This window comes from Vanacampus margaritifer, chromosome 13, assembly GCF_051991255.1.
Source record: "Vanacampus margaritifer isolate UIUO_Vmar chromosome 13, RoL_Vmar_1.0, whole genome shotgun sequence".
Lineage (NCBI taxonomy): Eukaryota > Metazoa > Chordata > Actinopteri > Syngnathiformes > Syngnathidae > Vanacampus > Vanacampus margaritifer.
Genome location: NC_135444.1, coordinates 13,720,337 through 13,741,058, shown reverse-complemented (window position 1 = coordinate 13,741,058; position 20,722 = coordinate 13,720,337). Strand labels below are relative to the sequence as shown.

The 20,722-nt window shown below is 38.6% G+C and overlaps 2 protein-coding genes across 4 annotated transcripts; both read left to right on the top strand.

Moving 5' to 3' along the window:
• The first annotated feature begins 23 nt into the window (after positions 1–23).
• Positions 24–4,812, top strand: tax1bp3 (Tax1 (human T-cell leukemia virus type I) binding protein 3). Its single transcript, XM_077583872.1, has 4 exons — positions 24–224; positions 1,437–1,556; positions 2,683–2,760; positions 2,866–4,812. Exons 1-4 carry the CDS (start codon positions 186–188, stop codon positions 3,022–3,024), a joined length of 396 nt encoding a protein of 131 aa, XP_077439998.1. The 5' UTR covers positions 24–185; the 3' UTR covers positions 3,025–4,812.
• A 1,598-nt stretch (positions 4,813–6,410) lies between these two features.
• Positions 6,411–20,658, top strand: slc1a6 (solute carrier family 1 member 6). 3 transcript variants are annotated; one of them, XM_077583871.1, is made up of 13 exons: positions 6,411–6,430; positions 7,555–7,714; positions 7,788–7,852; positions 11,827–12,096; positions 12,304–12,441; positions 13,492–13,699; positions 14,775–14,817; positions 14,983–15,108; positions 15,183–15,367; positions 16,376–16,609; positions 17,164–17,358; positions 17,515–17,649; positions 17,801–20,658. In XM_077583871.1, the coding sequence occupies exons 4-13, from the start codon at positions 11,871–11,873 to the stop codon at positions 17,997–17,999; spliced, it is 1,689 nt and encodes a 562-aa protein (XP_077439997.1). In that variant the 5' UTR covers positions 6,411–6,430; positions 7,555–7,714; positions 7,788–7,852; positions 11,827–11,870; the 3' UTR covers positions 18,000–20,658. The 3 variants fall into 3 exon arrangements, with proteins under 3 accessions (XP_077439997.1, XP_077439995.1, XP_077439996.1); XM_077583869.1 differs by lacking the exon at positions 6,411–6,430 and adding an exon at positions 7,265–7,327; XM_077583870.1 differs by lacking the exon at positions 6,411–6,430 and adding an exon at positions 7,353–7,481.
• The last annotated feature ends 64 nt before the right edge of the window (positions 20,659–20,722 follow it).

The window sequence follows — 20,722 nt, the reverse complement described above, 5'->3', positions numbered from 1 at the left end:
GCATCGGGTTAGCTGGATTTCTAAGGCCACGCCCAATTTTCAAGCAAGGGATCAGCCCTGCTGTAACTCATGTAGTAGTCATCAAGGAAGTTGCCCCACTTTGGATTTATTTCTCCCCTTTACAAATTTCCTTTAAGTTATCGTCGTTGTTATTTTTTTGCTTTCCAGATCATTCTAACAACAAAATGTCTTTTATCCCCGGACAGCCGCTGACTGCTGTTGTGGTAAGTTGAAGTTTGTGAGTAGGACTGGGACGCTCAACGTTACTCCATTGTTCACATTCTTACGTCAAGTTCAAACAAAGATAATGTTTTCATTGTCACTCGCCTATATTTGACGCATGTATAAATTGTCACTGTTAAATAACCAACTTAATATTTCCCGATACATTTTTAGTTGAATTGTTCTCTAGCTAGCAACGAAAGATGACTCGCTTTGTTGGGCACTTGAACGCATCAACGCTAACGCAAAACGTTAGTAACAGTGATTGAATTTAAGACATTAATAATTTAATTATTCAAATAAACATTTAAAATATAACAGTTTAGCTTTACGTTTGACAAATGATTGTCGATAGCCCAATGGGCGTCACCGTCGATGACGTGATTTGCAAGCTTCCATAGAAGTGTGGTGCCTTCAGTTGCTGTGGGAAATGGGACTTATCTTTAATGACGACCATATGGACTGGAGCTCAGTATACTGTTTGAGCCTTTTTCTTGCCAGCGAGCCACTGAATAGTATATTATTTACTCGTCATTTAGTTCTATCTATGCCTTCCGTTTCCCAAGCATATTCCCTACTTAATCCTCTGAAATACACGTATAAATTGACCTGTTGGTAATATTGTGTGTTATGGGTTGTACAGTAGAGTAGTGACGAGCATATCAACCGCAGTTTTGTGGTTTAGGCTATTCGAAAACACCTACATTCCAAAATCAAACACTTGAGGTTCACTGAAGACTCTTGTTCATAGGGGTGAATGGTTGTTTGTTTTAAGTGACCTGGGACGGGCTACAGCTCACCTGCAACACTTAAAAAAATAAAATAAAATAATGCACTGCTGGGCAAAGCCTACTTACATGGCCCTAAAGCAAATCCCTCATATGGACTGTGTGCTTTTTACACCTTCGCTGCATAATTATAACTATTTGAGGTTCATAAAAGTGACTCACGACACCTCATTGACTGAATAACTTCCAGGCAGCTCCAGGCCTCTTTAGACCTCATTGTATCAGCTGCACCGCTGACGGAATGTCTGCTAACCCTCCACACGCACACAGGAAGTCATTGTGTTGACGAGCGACCCCTCAATCGCACTCATCCAGCCCGCAGCTGTGGTTCTGTCCCAGAGGGGGATCCCGTCAGATTAGCCATTTGTTCTGCATGGGTGTTCTGTCGCATGTTTGAGCACCTGTTGTTTTTCTTCTACCAAACAGCAAAGGATTGAGATCCAGAAGTTGCGACAGGGAGACAATCTCATCCTGGGTTTCAGCATCGGAGGAGGGATCGACCAGGATCCTGGTCAGAACCCGTTTTCTGAGGACAAGAGTGACAAAGTAAGTGCACTCTTTTTATGTAATAAATACAACAGGTTGTGTGTGAAAGATCAAATATGGAAGTGCAGATAACACGCTAAACCGAAAGGGAGCTATTATATATTATTGTGCTGCACATCACATTTCACCACCTGTTGAAACAAAAGTGTGGTAAGAGAAGTTATCAACAGCATGTCTGAACATATCACCGAAGGCCTCAGGTGACTTACAAAGATGTTGTCATAGGATGACAGAAGCTGTCAACAGGTTGACACAAGCACCATTGTCTTACATAAATACACGTTCAGATTCTGTCCGTATTGTTGGTTCACATTGCACAATATCTAGAATAGATTTTTGCTGCTATTTTTGTTACCTTGAAATGTTTGCTAAGGCATCTCGTTGGACTAGTCACGCAGTTTTGATGTTTTGGGTTTGGATCTGTGTAATGCTCTCTGTAACTTCCGCTAACATGTTAGGTTAAACTTAGCTCACCCCCGACATACAAAGATCTTCATCTCTTAATCAAAATGAATCCCTTCAACATATTCCATGACAACAATTACTACTTTCCTATTTGATGCCATCTTGTGGCAGCTTTGCATACTCGAAAATGCTCAAAAAGTGTGACTAGCTGAGGAGTGGTTTACAAAGAAAAAAAAACGAGTTCCATCATGTGTGGCGCATATCAAGCGAGACTTCTTTTTTTTTTGGCAGAGATATACTGTATCTCTAGGTGTGCATTTTGCTGTTTTCTTTAGCTTTTTTTTTTGCATCCATCATCCAAAAGAAGCAAACGTAAGAAAAACACAAAAGTAATGTGTCGTAAACAAACTTTTACTCCAATATAAAGTAGTGTTTAGCTTTTTTGTGATGGTACAGACTGTAAAAAGTCATGAGGCACATTCGTGTCAAGTTAAGCTTAAGAATTTTTTGGGTTCATATTAACAGTGTTTAACACACAAAGAGGGTAAAATACTACTTAAAAAAATTCCCTTTTTGTTGAAAACGTTTTATGATGACTTAATGAGTTTGAGTCAGCCTTAGACATTCCACTGAACTTTTTTTTGGTACTCTTTGCTGTAAATTATTTTACTTTTAGGATGCCACTTTATGAAAGAATCATTGTTATATACATTTTTTTCAGGGCATCTATGTGACCAGAATAACGCCAAACGGACCAGCAGAGACGGCTGGCCTGATGATGGGCGACAAAATTATGCAGGTGCTTGAAACCGCCACTAGATGGCGCAAAGTGAACACGAGCTTGCCCACAGACACTACAATACAAGAAGACTTATTATTTCAAGCAAATCCACATTGTTTGCAGGTAAACGGCTGGGACATGACCATGGTGACTCACGACCAGGCCCGCAAAAGACTGACCAAGAAGAAAGAGGACGTGGTGCGACTTCTGGTCACCAGAAAGTCACTGGAGGACGCTGTGAAAAATTCAATGACGGGGCATCACCTCCGAACGCAGCACTGAGCACCAAGTGGCACAAACGACCACACGGATGCCCATGTGGACTTGATCTCCATGCTAACTGTTTTGAGTCCCTTAATTCAATTAAGTCAATGGACAAGAGGAAGATGTGTCTTTTTATTCCACACTAAGAAAACAACAACATTTACTATGTAGCATTGAAGAGGAGAGATGCAATTTTGGTACACACAAGACACCATTTTGAACTGACTGAATGAAACCTGTAGCTTGCTACCATTACTGTGGACCTGCATGTGTGATTTTTATTCTAATTAATACCATTTATTATTTTGGTTGTATGCATTTGTAATGTAGTGATCACTAATTCTTCACCAATGCAAATGACAACCACAATAATAAACCACATTAATTTGGCTATTACAGTGTCAGTTGAAATGTGTTGGATTTAACATTTAATCACAAATGGTCTGAATGTGGTGAGAAAGTAACACCTCAAATGACAGAAAAACAAAAATCTGTATTTGGCTGTTATTTGTATGTGAGTGCAAGAGTTGCCAAAGTAAAAGCAAAGATAATGCGTATAATGCAAGCATAGTGCTTTTGTTGCCATGGTGATGAAGCACACTTTTCACAGTACAAATGGTCCGATGTGTTTTTTTTATTCTTTTCATTACGTTGATGCCTTTTCTTTTCAGTGGCTCTTTTGAAAAGGGCTCAACTGTTCTGGTACATTTCCAGAAGCTTTTCATGGGAAATTAAGCGAAGGAATTTGGAAATATTAGATGTTGGACACCGTTTGGGAAAACATGACCCTTTGTAGTAATAATCATCTGGTAATTTGTGCTTTCTGCCATTTCCCAAACATTCCCAGGGAAATGTCCTAACTTTGAATGATCCTGGCATGTTTGGCTCACAGTTCTTAGGTTTTGCTTTCGAATTTTCCATTGTGGAGTTTCCGAAAGCTTGTGTTAGCTTCATTGAAGACGCTCAACCAGGGGTCACCAACATGGGCACCAGGTAGTCCCCAAGCACCACAAGAGTGGTCCGTGAGCCTGTTTAAAAAATTACTCAAAAGTAATACAACATTGTGATTTTCTAGGTAAGGAAGTGATCACTTGAAAATGTAAACACTGGCGAAGATTTATACACACACAAAAAAAAGAAAAAAAGATGGGATGTTAATCCTGTTGGTGACCAGAATGATAGAATCCCTTTTTGTTGTTGTTGGAAATATGACTTTAAAGACATTTTAAAGTGAATCTAATATAGGGTGTTTCCGAACCCTTCCACCTGGGACCCATTGCTTTGGAATGTCAATTCTCATTGTCTGCTTTCAGATTTTGTATAACTTGCGTCATAGGCCAAAAGTTTGCTATTCCATTGTTCTAATCCAGATGTTTTGGATTAAAAAGAAAAGGCAGACATAATGAAGTCAGGCTTTATTTTTGTTGCTAGCCTTTTTCTTGAGCGGAGCCTTGAAATAGCTTTGTGTGGCTCTGGCTTGGCTTGAGGTGTGTGTAACTGAAAAATGCTTCAATACTCCTAATTTGATGTCTTTTGTGGTTCGGGAGATTGTTGTTGTGTATGTATTTTTTCCCCCTACTTCTTCCTGAGAGTAATTTGCTGCCTCACGTTCTGTTGCTGTCATGTCATAGCACCGGGTCGAGCTAGGGCATTGCTCATTCCTTTTGAGAAATAATTGATGAGCAAAGTGTATGCGCGTGCGTGCCCTCCTGGGTCGAAGGGAAGCACGCTCCATTCCACTCGCCTTGGCATCCTAATACTATTCCACAATGTGATGAGGCAATAAAGGGGCTACGCAAACATGGCTCCCAATGTCTGAGTTTGTTGTCAATAATAGCACAACGTGAACACCCTTAATGTTGCTAGGTAGCTAATGGACTCGTTCTAAGTGGCCATGGAGACTTCATTACAAAACATAAAAGTGTGCTTAAAGTCAATCAACATTTGGCATCGGTGACCGCCAGTCATTATTTTGTTACCATGGCCCTGAGATGACTCGGTAGCTTTACAGATAATTCTATTACTTGTGTAAAGCGTTTAAGCAGCCTGATGGGATTGTTGCACTCAAATGTGTTTCGGCAGAGCACAAAGAGAAGCCTTGCCTCCTGCAGGCGTGTGAATAATTACATCCCTCTAAATGGGGATTACAGTACATGATGCGTTCCTCCCACGTTATGTGGCAAGATGATTGTGTTGCCATGGCGATGCAATCTGTTCCTATCACTTTGGTCCTATGCTGGTGTAGAATCTGACGGGGAGACCATTTACATTCAATGCTTCTTAGAATGGAAAGCCGTTTGAGGGTTTATTCAATATCCTTGTAATGCAGTTTAGCACACTAGTAGAGCGACCATGTTTTACTAGTAATGTTTTGCCCACTGTTAGTGCTATTTTAGACCTCCTACTATGCAGTTAAACCTCTCCAGTAAACTACTGGACTTTACTAGTATCACTACTAGGCGTAAATAGTCAGGTGTCAGGCATTGGTAAGTCATGTTCTGGGTCTGCTTTGCTTGCCTGGCAAGCCACATAGTTCATGGACAGGCGTCCATAAATAGCGATTCGGCACCGCCCGAAAACAGGCCGGGCCAATCAAATTCGTCTATTTGAGCAACGTCACTCTTGTGTCATCAAGCTTTTCCCGCAACAACGACATTCAACAAGGACGTCATTTACTTTTGTCTCTCTACGGCTAGTAGTCATGCTGGATTTTTACTCCGTTGTCGGTGCCAGATGTGATCGGGCTGCTAGATTGTATCGGGGTCGCCTACAGATGACGTCACACTACAGGATTGGCTGGAAATTGAATATTTAAAATGGTTGACTAAAGTTATATGAAAAAAATTGACGGTAAAACATTGATGTAATCAAGATGTAATTGAAATAACAAAATGTATGGACTGAAATTGCCAAAACGTAAATAAACATAAGAATATAAAAGCAGGATACTTGAAGATTTAAGAATGAAAAAATAGATTGAAGCACGGTTGTGTTTGCCGATGACGTCAGTACAGCAGCGCTAACGAAATGCGCGATTCAGACGTGTTCACTTCGGTTTGGTTTCTTTTGAGGAGTGTACAAATCACAATACATCACAAAAATAGTCTTAATGATAATAGGACCACATTAACAATCTAAACTGACAATATTTGTCACATCTCAGACAATTAATTTCTGTATTTATCATTTATTCTATCTATCTATTTTATTATTTATTCAATATATCTTGTTTTTTATATTCTTAGGTTTATTTAAGTTTTTACAATCTCGGCGCGTATATTTTGTTATTTAAATTGCATCTTTAATATTTTCTTTCCAATGTTTGTCATCAATTGGATAATTTCTAGCCAATCCTGTAGCGTGACGTACTCGTTAGGCGACCCCGATACGATCTGGCAGGCCGATCACATCTGTACCGTCAACGGTATGTGCATAAGTGGCACGTATAGTACTCTGTCACTGCATTTTTATTATATCTTGAGGGTTATATTGCAGTTGTTAGTAAAATTAAATCGCAGTTTACTACATCCTCCCCACCCTCAGGTGTTTGACCAAAGCTCATCATTGCAATAATGCAATTCTGAAATTCATAGAACACATATCAAGCGTCAACAAAATAGCATAGCTAGCAAGACTAAACTAGCATTAGCGTCGAAAACAAGACAACGTTTGTCACGGCTGCTACGTCGATAGCAGGAGCTTGTCTAATTCGTAATGGACAGTTACGGTTACATAAGATGTTATTGATTTGGAGTTTTATTTATTTATTTTTTGAATGTTCAGTCAATTAAAATCAATAAGAAACAATAAACTTTCTTGGTGAGTAGATTACATATAATTTCACTCTTGTACTACTTTCAGGTCATATTGACAATTTCAACAAATATGATATATATATATATATATATATATATATATATATATATATATATATATATATATATATATATATATATATATATATATATATATATATTATATTAGTCATTATAGAATGTACAGTGAAATTTGAGAACTTATGTTATTAAATGTAACTTTATTCCAATGAACCAGCTTTGGTGTCTCTGTGATGGTCAGCTTTAATGGGACAATTAATAATAAAAATTGTGCAGTTTCATCCCGTTGATTGGAAGCCAACGTTTGCATATGAATTGTGCATGAATGGGCGTGAGGGCGTCATCCTGGATGCCAGGCTGGGTGCCAAAGGGTTACAAATCCATGAGCAGATGCATGTTGTCATAGCAATGACTACAGTACAGCATTTTCACAGGCACTCTCCTCCAGCGGCACCACAAGTACTGAGAGTTTCCAATTAACGAACGTAAGAAGGCTGCTGGAATTCCTCCTCGGGGGAGTTCCAAATCATTGCGTGACGCTACGCGACAAAAGTGTCAATCATTGCACATTTTAAGTATCATTTATTAAGAGAGGTGTCGTGAATTTCACCCCATTTGAGTGTTGTGGGCATGCATGAGGTTGTCTGTCTTCATAATTAATTTTTTTTCCTTCCCCGCTGAAGGATCCTTAACCTCTCCTCCTCCCACGCAGAGCTCCCGGGCGCCGTTCCCTGCCGGAGGCTTCACCGACCACCGCAGAACGTGATGGTGAGCTAACGTGGAGTGTGTGGGCAACACCAGTTCATTATCAGCTCCTCGGCACAGAGAGAAGACGTCCACTGCACAGAGGGAGAAGCGCTTCTTCCGTTCTGGTGTGTGAGACTTTTCTGAAGAAGTGACACGATGGCTTCTTTCGGAATGAAAGTTTTCATCCTTGTTTTGCAGCTTCTTGAAGGAAGGAACACGCTGAAGATCTGCAGACTGCCAGACCCATGACTTCCACCATGAGGGTATCTATCTATCTATCTATCTATCTATCTATCTATCTATCTATCTATCTATCTATCTATCTATCTATCTATCTATCTATCTATCTATCTATCTATCTATCTATCTATCTATCTAATCAATCAAGCTGTCCATATATCTGTATGACAGCTTAACTAGAACCAAGGGTATCTGTCCATCATCCATCCATCCTTTTCTACTAAAGGTATCTGTCTGTTCCTCCAACCGCCCTTGCATGCCCATTCACTCATACATCTTTTCATAACCTCTTGACCGTTTGCTTACTGCCAAATGTATCAATCTGTCCATTTGTCCTTCATCAATGCTTAACTAGAAGCAAGTGTATCATTGTCTTATCGGCCCAACCTTTTGTCCGTCCATCAGCATCCATCCATCCATCCTTCTATCACCTGTCCATCCATCTATCCATTCTTTTATCATCCATCCGTCCATCCATCTAGCTAAGCATCCATCTGTTCATCCATCCACCCATGCATACAGACATACATACATACATCTGTTTGTCCATCCCTCCATCCATTCATCATCCATCCGTCCATCTGTCCATCTGTCCATCCAACTGCCTGTCTATCTGTCTATCCATCCGTCCATCAGTCCACCCATCCATCCATCCATCCATCCATCCATCCATTTGTCCATCCATCCATTCATCCATCTTTCTATCATCAGTCCGCCCATCTATCTATCCGTCCATCCATCATTCTATCATCCATCCATTCATCCATCCATCCATCCATCCATCTGTTTGTCCATCTATCCATCCATCATCCATCCATCCATCTGTTTGTCCATCCATTCATCCATCCATGCATCCATCTTTCTATCATCCGTCCGTCCATCTATCCATCTGCCCGTCTGCCCACCCATCCATCCGTCCATCTGTTTGTCCATCCATCCATCCATCGTTCCGTCCGTCTGTTCGTCCGTTTATCCATCCATCCATCAAACCATCCATCCATCTATCTATTCGTTCATCCATCCATCCATCCATCCATCCATCCATCCATCCATCCATTCATCCATCCATCCTTCTATCATCTGTCTGTCCACCCATCCATCCGTCCATCTGTTTGTCCATCCATCCATCCATCGTTCTGTCCGTCTGTCCGTCCGTTTATCCATCCATCCATCCATCCATCCATCCATCCATCCACCCATCCATCTATCTATTCGTTCATCCATCCATCTGTTTGTCCATCCATTCATCCATCCATCCTTCTATCATCCGTCCGTCCATCTATCCATCTGTCCGTCTGTCCACCCATCCATCCGTCCATCTGTTTGTCCATCCATCCATTCATCGTTCCGTCCGTTTATCCATCCATCCATCCATCAAACCATCCATCCATCTATCTATTCGTTCATCCATCCATCCAGCTTACCTTTATGATAGATTGACTACAACCGATAATATCTGTCCATCCATACCCATCTAGCCATGCTATGTAATCTTTGTGCTAGTCCAGTTTACATGAACTTTTCAGTATCTTTTGAATCTTGGATATCAAAGTTGGCAAATTCAATTCTGTAACTCTAACCTAGTTTAACTTCCTGTCATGTCAAGGACGAGTTGAGAACAGAACATAAAGGATAGAAGGCGATGATTGGCCTTTTGTAGACTTGTACTTGCACTCTAATTGGTGTGTGGTCAGTGTGTGTGTGTTTATGTGGAGGTATAAAAAGGTCAGAACATGTGAGAGGCTTTTTTAATGTCTGTCTGCTCATGAGGGCAGAACAGCATCGCACTTACATCATTGGATGCCTCACCTCTGGACGCACATGCACACATTGCAGTTAGTGTCACACTTAGATGGGACTATTTCACCACGCTGAATCATGAGCGGTGAGTTTTGACAGTCTATTAGGAGATGTATGTTTTTTTGCTCTGAAAGTAAGACATTTAATTAGAAGAATATTAGAAGTGAATCTAAGCTAAAGTAACAGGACATGCTGTCAGCAAAATTGTGCTACAGCAGCTTGGCGTCCTAGTATGTTTTGACAAGGTGGTCCAAAGTGATTTTGGTGTGAAATGCTGCACATTCTTCTTCTAGCAGCAGAATCAGCAGTATTGAGTTTCAAATAAGGATTTGTATCATATTTTGTGATTTAATTATAAATATTTGCTATATCATGATTTTTTGAATTTTTTATTTGTATCTTTTTAAATTCAGACCCCAAAAAATATATTCAAACTATTTTCAATTTTTTTTAAATATTAAAACACTATTTATTTTATTTTATTCTGACACATTTGAACATGTATGTCTTTTTGTTGCTTAATATGTTGTTAAGTTTTGTTTCTTGTTTGCTTAAATTGCTTTTTTTCTTATTATTATTTTTGCTGTTTACAAGTTTTGGCTTCACAATGTTTATTTTCATTATTTTTAATTATTTAAATTTTTATGCAAATCAAATCAAAATAATGATCCGGTTACAGTAATAGTCTATATACCAACACCAAGTGGTTACCAAGTGGTAACCTGAACAGTAGTTGTGGTTTATGGCACAAATGCTAAAAGTTGCTCTAAAAAAAAGAAGAAGCAGAAAATATGGTTGCTCAAAAGGCATTATTAATAAATGTGGTGTCAATAAATGAAGCTATAAAAGAAGAGGTTGCCACAAAAGGTACAAAGACCCCGCCTGTTCTTTCCTTGTCGTTAAACATATAAAATTGTTGGTTGAAGCCAAGTGACAGGAAACTTAGTAACCTACTTAGATAAGACATCTTGAAGGCAACCGCCACATGCGCTCCCGACCACTTCTTTGTGTTACTCCACACAACTCAAACCCGGTAAGGCTTTGGAAATGTTTCATATTGTATTTGACAGCCTTTTCCATGTTGTTGAAAGTATTTTTTCTCGATGGAACTATTTGCGGTGGTCAAATAACAATTAAGTCAGGGAAACAAGTTGTAGTTACATCATATTTTGATTCAATAATTTCAAATTGTATCCATGCAAAAATAATAATGCTCAGTTTTTACTGACACTGTGGGACGGCTATTATTTAACAATGTTTATTATTGTTGTGGTCATAAATTACACTAAGCGCTGAGAGCTGTTATGTCTTGTCTCTTATCTATTTCAATACAAAGATACTCAAAATGGCGGAACAACAATGACAGTAATGATCATACTGAAACATTGATACATCTGTAAAATTAATACGTCTCTGACAAAAGACAATACTGTACATGTTTTTATTGGTGTAAAATATTAATTCTTGACCTGGATCTCAAAAGCTTGTTTGGGTGTGAAGTGTCCAGTAAGTGTAAAAAGTGGATTTAAAAAGTCTACACACCCCTGTTCGGATGTCTGTTTGTCTTTTTCTACATGTAATAAATAAATACATAAATAGATAAAGGTCAGACCAATATAAATAATAATAATAATAAAAAAACACTCTTAATATAACCAATACCTGTGCAACTAAATAGAATTTTAAAATATATTTATGAGAAGGGAAGTAAAAATAAGCAATTGAAATAATATAAATAATGTGGTTGCACAAGTGTACGACCCGCTTTTCACCGGGATGTGATCATGTGGATGTGTTCAGGTTTTAGGCTTAGTGTTAAACGGGAGTCAGCGCACACCTGCCCCCGATTAACCCCCAATAATTTTCAAATGTTCTTGGAGGCTTTTCCTGGCTTATTTTCATAGTTTGAATGTGATTGATTAATTCTGAACACATCCCTGTTCTAAAAGGGTGTGTACAGTTGTGCAATCACATTATCACAGTTACCTCCCCTCTTGAATAGAATAAAAACTATTTCAATTGAGTTGAACAAGTCACATAAAAGTTAGCAAAGGTTTTGAAATGATTCATTTTGCTCACATTTTTCTATTCCACAAAAACCTAGCATTTAAGAAAGGGTGTGCTTTTTTTTTTTAGATCCACTGTATGACATTTTATTTTATGATTAATTTCCCCCTCACTCCTGTCCTTTGTCCAGTTTCACACGAGACCTGCCTCCTGGACCAGGTTCTAGAGCTGATAATGAGCGAGAAGCCCCCGTCCACCAGCACGAGCCCTTTTCTGAACGAGGACGCGGTGAAAGCCCCCGTGCACGAGCCAGCGGACTTGAAAAGACGAGTTTGTGCGGCCATGGAGAGGAGAGCGAGCATCATGAAGGAGAAAATAAGCTCCATCAGCAAGGAGAGCGTCAAAGATTTCCTCAAAAGAAACCTCTTTGTTTTATTCACCGTTGCTGCCGTGGCTGTGGGTGAGTGTGCTTGTCTTACATGATCTTACTGTACTTAAGTAGATTTTTTTTTTGTTAGGTATTTGTACTTTTAAGTGATATTTGCTTCGACTTGCTGCGTTTGAAAACTTTTACTGTGTGAAAATAGATACTTTTACAACCTTGGCAGATGCCAACCAGATGAGTCATTTATTCTTTTATATGCTGTGTCACTTTCTCTCTCTTCAGGCATCGTCCTTGGCTTCTCGCTGCGCTCCCACAACTTGTCCCTGAGAGAGATCAAGTACTTCTCCTTTCCCGGGGAGCTGCTGATGAGGATGCTTAAGATGCTGGTGCTGCCTCTCATCGTCTCCAGCCTGGTTACAGGTGCATTTTCAACACGCTCATGGCAAGTTGATACAGGTCCCAAGTATGTTAAGGGTTTTTTGTATAATAGCATTCCCCAATTTTTTTTTTGTGCCGAGAATCGCGTTCATGTAAGGTTATGTTTTGATAGACTGGCTAATTATTAAAAGAATAAAAGTTGACCATTACTCTGAATGCACAGGTTTAACACGTTTGGATTTTTCATTTTAGTTGCTTTTTATTTTAGTTGTATTAGTTTTTTCTTTATTTTATTGCTTACTTTTATTTTAGGTTTTATTAGTTGTAGTATTATTTTTCATAATATATATTCTGTACGGCCAAACATTATTACTGAATTAAATACATTTAAAATGAAACCACAAATCTCCTGTATATATTAGCTGTCAAAAATGAAAATGTAGGACATTTTCACTGTATTATAATTAGTCCTAGTTAATTTTTTTTAACATAAAATGTAGTTTCATTTAGTTTTCTTTTTTTTTGTTTAATCATTTTTGTTTGTTTTTTTCCCCGTTATTTTCATTAGTTTTCATTAAAGCTGCTGAACGCAGAACATTTCATTTTGAATCGCTACTGCCGCCAGTTGCGGAAAAATTTATATGCACACACCCTTCTTCATGCACATAATGTGCACATGACGTCACAAAGGCAGGAATTCGAACCCGAATCCAGTCTGAAAACTATTATTGCAGGAGTACAGCTAAGGTGTTAATCTACTAGTTAGAAGAAGTTTCATGGTCTAGTTAACCTTGAATTCAAATCCAAAAGTGACCTGATTGACCTTAAAGTGTAGCATAGAGTGTAGCCCCTGGACTGAGACATAAGTAATAATTTGGGACTAGAAAATAGATTAAACAGTTATTTCCATTAAACACACAGCCAATGAAATTCACTTAACATCCAAACAGAAACGCAAATGCATAAATATTATACACCACACTAATGTGCACATTTTGGCGTATTTACAGGTCTAACTTAATGGTAAACAGTATGTATACAGAGAAAAATAGGCTACAGCATATTTAACAGCAATAACATACTCTGTTGCAGGAATGTCGTCACTGGACAGCAAAGCGTCCGGTAAAATGGGCATGCGTGCTGTGGTCTACTACATGGTGACCACCCTGATCGCCGTCTTCATCGGCATCGTCATCGTGATCATCATCAAGCCCGGGAAAGGCAGCAGGTTCAGCCCTGTAGCCAAGGGTGGAAATGTGGAACTGGTCCAAGCTACAGATGCTTTCCTGGACCTCATCAGGTAGTCCAGTATCTTTGTCACCTCCTATAATGCAAGTGTATTTGTTTTGTTTTTTTCCTATTTCTTTTTTTATACATCAATATATTTTGTTCCCCCCTTTTTGTTTTTTCCACTCTTTTTTTGTGGAAAATTTATATTAAATGTTTATCAGCTTTAAAAAAAAAAAAAAAGAAGAAGTTTTTTAGGGGTTTGTATTCATTTTTTATTTTTTTATTAATCAAGGGGCCCAGTGTGGTGCGGACGGGCCTGCAGACTGCCAGTCTCCCAATCCCTGATTTAGCTTTACATCAATATTATACTGCCCCCAGGTGGCCAATGCATGCACACCAAAAGGAGCAGTGCCACGTACATTGAATTGAAGCAAAAATGTGGCAAAAATTGTGTAATTCTCTACATTCTATCATATATAATTACTCTATGTTTTTATAAAGTACATTTTTACAGAGTGCCATTTTTCCTATTTAAAAATGCATTGGAATTTTTTTGTTGTTGTTTTGGGTGCTGGAACAGATTGACGGCACCCAAAAAATAATACAGCTATGATAAAATTTATTTTGTAAAGTAATGATTATGTAAACAAGCATAGTATAATATAAAATTAGTTTAAAAAAAATCAATTAATTGTCAAGGGTTGATCATTTTAGTTTCAATAGACTTCAATGGATGTCCATGGAAAGATTAAACTTGCATGTAATGTTACGGTCTGTAGAGAAAAACTTTTTCCATATTATGAGGTGCACAATCTGTAAAGCTCCAGTAGTCGGCCTTTATTAAAATTGGCCTTTAAAAAATATATATAATTAAATGTGATATATGTTAGCCCCCCCAACTTCCTTCAGCAATGACAAAATATTTTCAATTGAATGATGAAAGACTCTTAAAAGTCTTTTAAATCCATAAATAAAATCTATTATTTGTATATATTTCATAATGTTTGTAAATCTTGCAGGTATACCTAATGTTGTAGCTGTTAATTAAGACATTCTCAGAACTTTTGTTTGTGGTTTTCCCCTGGTAAATGTTTACAGTGTTGCATTACGGACAAAATTTATAACAATATTTTTCGTTTCTTCAGGAACATGTTTCCACCCAATCTTGTCGAAGCTTGTTTCAAGCAGGTAAGACAATACATCAAAAAAAAAGAAAAAAAAGATGAACTTAAAACGACTTGTTTTCTGATGAAACATTTTATTTATTTTTTATTTTTTAAATAATACTAATGAAAATATCTACTCAAACTGGATATTGCTAGTCTACAGTTCTGCTGGCTTGTCACGTTACAGTACAAAACCATTTACAAGAGGATTGTACAAACGAGGAACGTGACGGTGAGCCTGAACCTCACCGACGATGCGATCAACGTGACGGACCTCAACGTGAACCTCAGCAGGGTGCTCCACAGCTTCCAGGTAAACCCATGTGACTCCCACCCCCTTGTCCCTTGTCTCACATGTCCACTCGCACCCTCCCCATACACCCACAGGAGACGTTGGAGGAGACGGTGCCCATGTCGGGCTCCTCTGATGGCGTCAACGCTTTGGGTCTGGTCTTCTTCTCCATGTGCTTCGGTCTGGTCATCGGCAACATGAAGCTGAAGGGTCAAGCCCTCAGGGACTTCTTTGATTGCCTCAACGAAGCCATCATGAGGCTGGTGGCCATCATCATATGGTCAGCGCACACAGACAAGCTCATTTATGAAATCACAACACACTCATACTGAAATATTAGGAATAATTTGGAAGAGATGTGCCCAAACTCATATACAGTAAAATTTTTGTTACAAATTTAATTTATTACTTGAGACCATTCTTAAACCGAAATCTTCACAAACCGAGGTAATGTTTCCCATTGAAATGAATGGAAATGTAATTAATCCATTCCAGCCATAGAACGACTTTATTAGCTTTATTTTGATTGTTGTGTGGTTAAAAACAAAATTTTGTGCAATATTGAAATACATGAAAACTCAGTTTTGATGAAAACACACCGGATTTGCTAGCAATGTTTACATTCTCTGTGGTTACTGCCGGCACAAAATGGCTCCTATCTCCCAAAGATAACTTTGGCCTTGCATTATGGGAGAGGCGTCCATTTTAGGCAGATAAAAAAAACAGAGACTTAAAGCATTGAGCCAAAGATGTTTATACAGAAAATAGCTCCCTCTGTTGGTACACAAAATAATCACTAAATTAAATGTTCAATGTTACAACAGCTTCAATTGAAGAAAAATTTTTTTTTGGTAAGCTGTATTTTAGTAGCCTACAATGTAATACCATTTTATTTTTTAGAATGTTTTGTTTTTTATTTATGTACAATTTTATTGAACATTTATTTACAATAAATTTAATTTGAATTATTGCCTTCTTAAGTACAGTTTTTCCCCCTATTTTTATCTGCAGTGTCAATCTTCAAACTACATAATTTTACAGTGTCTTATAATGCTCTAAATAACTTTGTAGGAATAAACCTATGCCTTGTTTTTGATGAATACGTACACGTCGGCCTACTATGTTAATGTTGTTTATTATTGAAACACACAAAAACAATTCCAAGACCAACTTCCCATCATGCTCTAGCACTCGTAATTTGTTTATCTATGAAAGACCCAAAGAGCATTGTTTTTAAAGACATTCAATTAAGAACTCCACTCTCCTCAACAACTCAACTGTATGGCAGGTACGCCCCAGTGGGCATCCTCTTCCTGATAGCGGGCAAGATCGTGGAGATGAAGGATCTGGCGGAGATGGGCGGCCAGCTGGCGATGTACACCGTGTCCGTCATCGTGGGCCTCCTCATCCATGGCCTCTTCGTGCTGCCGCTTCTCTACTTCCTGGTGACCAGGAAGAACCCCTACAGCTTCATTGGCGGCCTGCTGCAAGCGCTCATCACCGCTCTGGGAACCTCCTCCAGGTGATTCACGATCAGCTGTTCCGTAATATTAGGTACACCGGTGTCAGGTTCAGTCAACCTAGAGCATTTAATAAACAATAGACAAGGAAGGAAGACAAGAGACTTAGATTATTTTTACTCGCAAGGGGAACTGACAGAGATGTGCTCAGTTACAATCTCCTACCCGCTCTGAGGCACACTCTCTCGAACGCTCTCTTTTTATTTTTTTACAGGGCACAGTTCTTGTTCTGCAGCTGAAAGAGCATGAGTCATTCTTTGCAATACTATAAGAGTAAATATGGGATAACTTATGTACATTTAGTCTAACACCCAGTCCAATAAGATCGAATGCAAAAGTATATTTAAAAAATCTGTATTTACAAAAATAACAATGTTCATTTTTGATTGACAGTTTAAATAATAAAGCAAATAGAATTAACATATTGGTATTATTATGGTTGTAGTTTGCAGTAATAGTGGGGATCTGCACTGCTTTACTTCTTATACAACCGTTAATTAACATACAGATTGCATAATCAATCACATATTAAATCTTCATCCTGTTCATTTGATAGCTCTGCTACTCTGCCCATCACGTTTCGTTGCCTGGAGGAGAATAACCGTGTGGACAAACGGGTCACCCGCTTTGTTCTCCCCGTGGGCGCCACCATCAACATGGACGGCACCGCCCTCTACGAAGCCGTGGCGGCCATTTTTATCGCCCAAGTCAACGACATGGACCTGAACTTTGGCCAGATTCTTACAATCAGGTAATGCTGAAAAATATCAGCGAGTACGCAGTTGCCGAACGGCGAGACGCGGGTCTCCGCTGTAATGTCATTTTCTCTTCTTAACCCCAATGGAATGACAATAACCATTTTAACATGTCTCCGCCCCTCCCGCATCCTCTCCCGCCGCCCACTCAGTATCACAGCAACCGCCGCCAGCATCGGAGCAGCAGGCATCCCCCAGGCTGGCCTGGTTACCATGGTGATTGTATTGACATCGGTGGGACTGCCCACAGAGGATATAACGCTCATCATCGCCGTGGATTGGTTCCTGTGAGTTGCCCGCTAAATGTCAGCCTGATGGGCGATTGGTCGGGCTTTTCTGCTTAAATGTCAATGTGATGCTCGAGAGCAACCCATGAGGTGCCGCCCTGCAACATTTATATTACGACACACATCTCTCATAGTACATTTTACCCCACAGGGACCGTTTGCGTACCACCACCAACGTGCTGGGCGACTCTCTCGGGGCGGGCATCTTGGAGCACCTCTCTCGTGGCGAACTGCAGAGTCAGGACGACGAGGTGCGCAACTCGGTCATCGAAGAGAACGAGAAGCCTTACCAGCTTATTTGCCAGGACAACGACATCATGCGCAACCACAACAGCGAGACCACAATGTGACCACTGAAAGGTGTAGTTCATGCCGGGCAGAGATGATTTCAAATGAAAAATTAAGTAAGCTGCTTATCATTACAATTACGCACCAAACTGCACAGACAACAAATAAGCTATGTGACACATTAGACAACGGGAATTGAATTTTGACTAGCTAGCTTGGCCGCTGCAAGCACCCAAGGATCCTTGCTGGGAGGTCACACAAGATATGTTTGTGAATCCGCCCTTTGCTAAGCAGAATACAATGTTTGTTTTGGCATCTTGGGGGCAGAGTGCCCCATTGCCCCACAAAGCAGAAAAAGGACAGGGTGAGGTGGCAGGGTCAAAGTCGCACGCAAAATCCAAAGCACCCAAATTTAAGATAAATGCTACACAGAAAAGATAGAAATACACTTCGTTAAATTAGGTCATATACTGATAAAAATGAGATCAGTATATTAAGAAAAAATCTTACGAATGATGTTGTAATGTTACAGAATGACGTCACTGTCCTATAAAAAAAAGATACAAAAAAAGTTGTAACTTAATGAGACAAAATGAAGCCACCTTACTACAATAAAAAATAAGGAAAAAAGTTGTAACGTTACAAGACATAATGACGTAAATTATACCACAAAAAAACGTCCGAAAAAAGTTGTAACGTTACGAGACAAAATTAATTATGCCATGAAAAAGTTACGAAAAAAAGTTGTAAAAAGTTATGAAAAAAGTTGTAACGGTACAAGACAAAATAAAGTAGCTATACTACGAAAAAGTTACGAAAAAAGTTGAAATCTTACACGACAAAATGAAGTAATTATACTCCGAAAAAGTTCCGAAAAGCATTGTAACGTTCCACGACAAAAAATTGTAATATTAATAAGAAAAAAATCTGTTGTATATGTGTGACAACATGAACAATGTTATTGTTTAGGAAATTTACAAGGTACAACAGTGAACACATTTGACAAGCGTACATGTGTGATTATAGTATTACAATTTTGTTCTGATATCTTACATCTTTACTCTTGCATACATGTAACTTTATTCTCACAATTGACTTTACACTCATTTTCAGGGTGACCCTATACACTGGAAGAATTATGAGTCACGTACAGTATTTATATTTTTCAATTGAATCTGTAAGAAACCAGTATTCTCCACAATTTAAGGGATACAATTAGGGTTTTTTTTGGGGAACATTTTCTTTCTGGTGATTTGTGTTTGTCATGTTTTGTTATTGTTGTGAATAATTTGCATACGGTCACTAGTTCTGCAGGCATTCCATTTTGTGGAACCTCCAAAGTAAAGCACGATCCTTTGTGTGATGCTGGTGAAACCGCCAAGTCATTCAAATTCAAAAATATTAATTGAAACTATCTGACTCTATACTGTCCCCATCATAAACCTTTCTTACCTCTGCAGACATTTAAAAAAACATTTGACCATTCTAAACCCAAATATAAGCGCCAAGACGTTATAAATACTAAAGTAAAACTTCAACAAAATAAAAGTTGAATGCCAAATTGTACTTCTTTCATCACATTCCACTTAGGAGGTTCCACCGATTGTCATTAATCATCAAGACTACCTCTAATAGATGCTGGACGCGGAGCTTCGGCAATGTGACACAATAATTGTGCATATCGTATCTCATTTTATTTTGTTAAGTTTGCTTACATGCTGTAAATGTTGAAATGCGAATGCACTTAGCTGTTAAACACTGGACTTTGCTACCTATTGCTTTAAATTCTAGTGTTTTTCCAAGGTGTGTCTTCTTATTGACTTCTTGTGAGTCTTAATAGTTTTGCTCTACTTGAGGGGTCACCAGGCTTTTTGAAACTGAGAGATAATTATTTGGTTATTATTAATAAGTGGTATATCATTTTATGTGAAGATATTCATCATTTCTCACAATGTATCACAAAAATTAGGAAACAGAAATAGCAAATTTCTTCATCCAGCACAATTTCTATCAATCTCCGCCAATGTTTACAATTTGAATGATCACTTCTACAAATTTCCTAGAAAATCACAATGTCCCAGAAAAGGCACTGCGTTGGTGACCCCTGCTCTACTTTTTAAGACTGTACTGCTGTGAACTAATTTTAAATAAACACAGTTAAGATTGTATGGTTTTTAAAGAAAAACACTATGTTAATGTTATTTTATGATAATATTTTCATGTATTACTTTGCTGGGGAAAATATGTTATGTTGCAAAGTAATATTTGTTATCGTGAAGAGGTACTGAATGTGCAGTAGTTTCATGCTTTTCGTGCTGAACGCTTCACATGTGAATAGAATAAGAAAAGCGAAGGCTTTGTAAGACATAAGGCGATATGGGCTTTAGTTTTAGATTGTTTAATGTAATTTAAGTGAAATTGGTGTTTCCCCAGGAATTGATGGCACAGTGTGATGAAATAAATGGCTCAGGAATTCAAACGTGACATGATCATAATTGTGTTTGTGGCTACCCCTGGTGGAGGAAATTATCCTATTTGGTCAAACTTTTTGATTTGAAGTGGATTGCAAATTGGGAATTTGGCAGGTATGTGTGACTGTGCACTTCATATTTCTTTGTTCTACTTCTGGCTAAATGCTAATAGCTTGCTAACTGTGCTATGTTGAACTGAGCATTGTCTGTTTAGAACATTGTTAAATAAAGCACAATGCTGTAGAGATAATATTGATTAGTGATGTATGTATCTGCTGCTGAATGACTCTAAAAATGGTCTTACTATGCATGGC